Source organism: Phasianus colchicus, chromosome 21 (assembly GCF_987193195.1).
Source record: "Phasianus colchicus chromosome 21, bPhaCol1.hap1.1, whole genome shotgun sequence".
NCBI classification, from domain to species: domain Eukaryota; kingdom Metazoa; phylum Chordata; class Aves; order Galliformes; family Phasianidae; genus Phasianus; species Phasianus colchicus.
The window spans coordinates 9,882,712-9,888,711 of NC_143456.1; the positions used below are offsets into that span (position 1 = coordinate 9,882,712).

The window sequence follows — 6,000 nt, forward strand, 5'->3', positions numbered from 1 at the left end:
TAAAATGACACGCACTATATTCAGCACATTTTGATTAATTATAAATTTAATTTTCAAATGAGCGATCAAAGACATAACAAGTCGATAGCTCAATAAGCACGTGATTACCCAGTAATGACACAGAAGTAAGCAGCTACAAGAAGCATGGCAGTACCACCACCGACTCAGAATTCACTTAGCAGCAGAAAGCTGTCCCTTGAGGATTCTTTTGAGAACAGACACTTTTCCACCCTGAAGATCGCTGCCAGGCGAGGCAGAGAAATGCATTAAAAAGAAACCAAATTGAGACCCCTGAGCTGAGATTAATAAATGAGTGCAAAAACTTCTTGTAAAAAGTAGACATTAACATCTCATGCTTGTCTCACTGCTTCCTTCATTTACTAGTTGATGCACCGTAAAAAAAAAAAAAAAATTGGACTGGTTAAAGAGAAGCACTCAATAAACTGATTAAAATATTGCAAATAGAGCCCATCATCAAAACTACCCAGCGACCACAACAGTCAAAACTGCATTCGATGTAGATTGTCCCTGCAACTCCAATATTATAGCATCTCAAAAGCCAGAGCAGCTTCCTTCCTGTCAGGAGGATTCCTCCCACATACCTTTCTGCAATTATTCCATAAAATGTGCAGAAAAATGCTTCTGTTTAAAAAGCTCAAGTTCTTAACTCTTAACAGATGTTGGCAAGCCCAGTTCCACAATATACATAACAAAGCAAACGACAAAGCCTTGGGCCTTTAACACCAGTACACAAAGAAACATATTCTAGCAATACTGGGAAAATAATCAGTACCATGCCTTTAAAGCCTATGGAGAAAATGATCTATGATTCAAGATAAGGCGGTGTGTGGGGGGACACATTGGCCAACTATGCCTAAAACATGAAAAATCTGTATCATTTTAAAGTCAATAGACAAAACTTTTTTTCCTTAAATAAATTTCATTCGGAGCAGTTTTTAAATAACGTAAAAAGAAGAGCAGCTTATTTCCATACAGCTAAGCTGCCGTCTCTCCGCAGGCTGTCCGAATCCAAGGGTCACCATCAGGGACACACGGCTCAGGCAGGTGAAAAAACCCAGGGCTCGGAACCAGCGCCATGCGTTGGCCCAGAGCTGGGCTGAGCCCTCAGAGAAGTGCCTTTGGTGCCACGAGGGACGCGCTCACGGCACGGCCAGATGAGACACAACAGAAACCGGCCGCTCAGACTCAACCCGGCTCCCACTTACGTGTCAGGAAAGCATCCCGGGAGTAAAAACGCCAAGCTTAAGCAGCAGGCTTAGCCTCGCTGCGAAGTCACGCCACCTAATCCCAGTAAGCAGTTCCTTCATGCGGATCACAGACACAAAGTCCAAGGCCCACAGATCTCTCCTGCTTCCATTCAGAAAACCCTTCTCCCAGCTGCCGGCGCCGGCTTTCATAAACAGAAGCAAATATCCGTCACCGCCTCAGCTCGGGGAGCTGCTCCATCCCGCAGAACAGCTCCCAGCGCTGGGGGTGAAATTTCACACCCACATTCACCGTTAAGCGATGGGGAAAAGGCAGAGTCGCCCGAGCAGCTCTCCAGCCGCCCTCCTTACGCTCGTTTTCGAGGCTTTGCTCCTCTCCGCCGAGCAAGAAGGCGAAAAGCAAAGAGACGGAACCCGCGCTGGCATCCACAAAAGACGAGCACGCTTCTGGGAGCGGGGAGAGCGGAGCCGAGGCAGAAGCGGCACCTCGGCCCGCCGGCTCCCCCAGGCAGCGGCTGAGGCGCCCCAGGCCGAGGCCGGGCCCGGAGCCCCGCTCGGCTCCCGGACGCGGCTCCGCCCAGCCCCGCGGACCCGCACGAGGGGTGCCGGGCCGCGCTCCGCCGCCGTGAGAGCCGGGGCCGAGCAGAGGGGCCTCGGCGGCGGGCGGCGCTCCCCACGGCCGCCCCCCGCCCCGGGCCCGCGGCCCTCCCCCGCCGTTCCCCGCCCCCGGGCCCCCGACCCCCGCGCCGCCGCCGCCGCCCCCCGGAGCCGCCCCGCTACCTGCTCGTCGAAGCGGTTCACCACGGCCTGCACCCACTCCACCGGCTTGTGGGCCGCCATGTCCCCCCGCCCGCCCGGCCGCGGCGGGGGGCGGATCCCCGCGGGGGGGGGGGAGGGGGGAGCGGCAGCAGAGCGGCGGGGCGAGGGGAGCTCCGCGTATCCCTGACGCGCTCCGGGACCCTCAGCTCCCCGCGGCCATCAGCGCGCAGGGCCCGCCATGACACCACACCGGAAGCGGGAGCCCGGGCCGCCCCCGCCCGCCGAGCAGCAGCGCCTCGGCCGCCGCGCCAGGGGGAGCGCCGACACACGGCGGCGGCGGGCGGCGCCTGCGCGGCCCCCGGGACCTCCGCGCCTGCGCCCAGACCGCGCCTGCGCCGTGGGTCGGGCCGGCCGAGCGCCGAGGGGCGGCGCGGGGCGGGGCGGCGGCGGCCGCGCCTTCGGCGTGGGGCGGAGGCGGCGCGCGGCTCGGCTGTGTGCTGCTGGCGGGTTGCGTGCGGGCTGGGGAGCGTAGCTGGTGCTGCTGTGAAGAACGCGGAAAGGCGCTTTGGTAAATCAGCTGGTGGCGGAGTAACGGCTCCTCGCTGCGCGCGCTGTCGTCTCGCTCCGCTCGCTCCCGCTGATTCGGCGGCGGTACAAATAAATGCGCAAACTGCGGTGGGACCTCCCGAGTGAGAGTTCGCGTTGGCCGGCGCGTAGGGAAGAACCGAGGGCTGAAAAATAAAACTGAAATCTGGGTGCTGAAGCAAAGAAATTTTCCATTTGGCCAAAGCGGAAGAAAATCTCAAAACGGGTTTTCGAAACCGACAGCGCGAACGGCACAGAGCGAGGCGGGGGGCGGCGGCGCTGCCGGCTCCTCATCAGACACCGCCGTGTGCGACAGCGGGGAGCGGTTCCTCGGTGTGCGCTGCAGCCGTCAGCAGCGACACATCTCAGAAAGATTTCTGAAACTGAAGGTTGAATTCTGTTCTAGAAAATACTTTTGCTGAATTTGTTATATATATTTATGCCCAAATCAAACCGACGCGATATGTGTGCATCCTTGCTAAGTATCAAAGCGTCCCATAGCAGCGAGGAAGGAATGACGTCCACCTGAGGCGACACAGCCACGATCTTCATAGGGATCTCTGCACCCTGCCGAAATCAAAATAATGACTAACTGGGGGGCAGAAAGGCTTCAGCTGACTGATACTCGTGAAAAACATATCTCAAAAAGACAAAAAAAATTAGAGGTGATAAGATTATGTGAGACGGAGGCATCTTGGGAACTCTCAACTTCAGTAGAAAAAGACTTCCCCTCAGAATCAACTAAACCAAACAAACAGTGCTTCTTCCTGTTTCTCAGGGTGTTTTTCCCAAAGCAAATCTGTTCCCTAAAAGCAAACATGACTTGCTGCAGCCTTCCCAGATCCTGGGGAGGAGGGGTGTTTCAGAGGCTGGCTGGTGATGCTGGAAATCCTCAGTGCTTCCCTCAAACTCTTTGGAAATTTCCAGCCAGTATTTGGTCACAATCACTCTTCCACAATGTTCTGCTTCCTTTTATTTTTTTTTTCCTTTCCTTTCTAGATTCAGTACAAAGTGCTTCAAATCACATTATCCTAAAATCCCTATCCTAGAAAAAAGCACAGCATCTCTACTGTTAATTTTGGGGTAGCACTTTGCCTGCTGGACACATGAAAAGCAGCATGATTTTGTCTTCCAGCAGGCAGACACGTGGCAATTTATGACTGCTAGGTACAAATTGTTTGAAGAGAAATCATTGCAAGGTCCTTAGCTCCAGATAGATTCTGAGTTGTGGTCCCATTTCTCAGCAGCTTTTGGCATTCTGGTGCTTCTTGATTATTTTGGTAAGAGTTTTTTTTTTTAAGACACTTTAGTTTAATACACTTTCTTTAGCTTGTATGTAAACTCAAATAAGAAATTACAGCCTAACTCATCCACAAAAATACCCCACTGTTTTGTCAGGCTTTAAAGTGAATGTTGACGGTTTTTCCTCGCTAAAAATTTCTTTTTCTGGCTGTCAAAAGTGACAATGGTGATAGGGTCACACGTAAGAGGAAAGTCCCCACTTCATCCTCTGCCGCCTCTCGGCACAGGCTTTGGCCTCAGAAAACCTAAAGTGCCAAGCAGCTAAGCAAGAGCTGCAAATCTATCTACGTGGGAACAGTTCCAGACAGTCACGATTCTAGTTAAGTCAAGAAATGCCCCTTGAATCACTTCCTTGGAGGTATTCTGGCACTTCTGCTTTTTGCCTAACTGAGAGGATGGGGATTCAGATGAGCAAACCAAGGCATGCAGAGAAAACAACCTGGCCAGATCTGCCTTCCCCTGTAAGTCACATCTGAACTCAGTTCTTGATGGAGAGGTTGTCATTTTAGAGGAAATGGGCCAACTCTGGGGCCAATGGCAAAAATATTTTCCTACTCCTTTTAAGCACAGTTTGTTAAAAAAACAAACAAATTTCAGTTAAATGTGGAAGAAAGGCAGGAAGAAAAGGATCTGCCAAGATTTTGGTAAAAGGTGACAATGTCTCTAAGCTACAAACTCAGCAAACACGGATTTTCATCTAAGAGCTGGCAGGCCCCCAACGAAAGCTGCACAGCCTGTCCGGCAGTGCTGCCAGTTCTATCCCCATTGAGATGCTGGTTTTCACCTCGCAGGAGGACGTTGCTCCAACAGATTTGTCCATTAGAGGGCATTATAGGCCACTAAAACCCCTGAAGTTCCAAGTGTAGGAAAATATCCGTATTTATTTTCATTGGATAAAAGAATGGTGGGTTTGTATTCTTTCCATGACATTTACCTTATTATCTCATCTGAAATGTGTTGTAGAGATTTCAAAATGCAAAGAAACTCTCTCTGGTGGATTAAACCATGGATTTTATTCTGTATATTGTGCTTTCCAATTTCTCTCTGGCTGCAATAGGATCTGTTAAATCTGAGGAGAGAAAGCAAATGAACTAACTATCTCAATGGTAATCACAGAATAATGGATTATAATTTAGAGAAATTAGAGGTTGGACACAGAATATTCATACTAGAATTTTTACAACAGATCATTATGGGATAATTAAAACTGAAGCACATTATTATACAGTAAACCTATGCTGCTGGCCACCAGTAGCTACTGTTGCCCTCAACATGGACCTGACCCTACAGGGAGCTGGGCACTCATTAACCTACTTTGCAGATGTGGTCTTTTTTCACTCAGTCTTGCAGCACTGCAGCTCCACAAATTTCTTAAATATCATCACATGAATTAAAAGCAACAGTGAAACACAGAAGTCACTTCTGCCTTACTTGCAGCACTAATAGAAATTGAGAAACAAGAAGAAAACATTCCTAAGCTGCAAAGCACAGGGAAAAATGCCAAGCTCTTTAGAGAGTATGTAGTAGGACAGGAAAAGCCAGCTAAAAAAAAAAAAAGAGAGAGAGAGAGAGAGAGAGAGAAGGCAAGAGGAAAAAATACTTCTTCCCAGCTCAGCAAGAAAGGAAAGGGAAGGGAAGTGAAGGGAAAGGGGAGAGGGGGTCTTTGCAGTGCAATATGGACCGCTCCTAAAACCTAGATCCTTTATGTAAGGTGCTGCGCAAATACAGATTAAAATGAAACCCCTTCTTTGCAGCCTTAACTGATGAAAGGTAAAAGTCAAAAGGATAAACAGAGCCCAGGGAGCAGCGGACTGAATAACTCCGTTGTCACAGCAAGGCAGCACAGCCCTTAGCAGTGCCCATGCCCACCCTGTGGGAGAACTGCAGCTCATCAGAACCTCAGAGAACAGCTTAAATGTCTCTAGGAGAACATAACCTTGCTGATTAGCAGTTTAAGTGAGGATAAACACTAATTAGTAGCTTCTAATTTAGATGATATAGCACAAAAAGAGAGTTTACCTACTTTTATTTACAACTATCTTCAAGATCTACTCTCACATTATCTTATTACTGCACCAGCAAACTTTACTTTTCTGGAGTGAGTGCATCCCTGTCCCACCATTGTCAC

General features: G+C 50.0%; 1 protein-coding gene across 4 annotated transcripts in view; it reads right to left on the minus strand.

Annotated features, from left to right (window-relative positions):
- Nucleotides 1-2,294, minus strand: part of NF1 (neurofibromin 1) — an 83,016-nt gene extending 80,722 nt beyond the window's left edge. For 2 of the 4 annotated variants that reach the window (XM_031591443.2, XM_031591442.2), the window contains exon 1: nt 2,007-2,293. In XM_031591443.2, coding sequence (XP_031447303.1) covers nt 2,007-2,066 — 60 coding nt within the window. In that variant the 5' untranslated portion in view covers nt 2,067-2,293. Of the gene's footprint in view, nt 1-1,226; nt 1,654-2,006 lie in introns of those variants that run through there. The other 2 variants (XM_090122557.1, XM_090122555.1) reach the window with 2 other exon arrangements.
- Between the last annotated feature and the right edge of the window lie 3,706 nt (nt 2,295-6,000).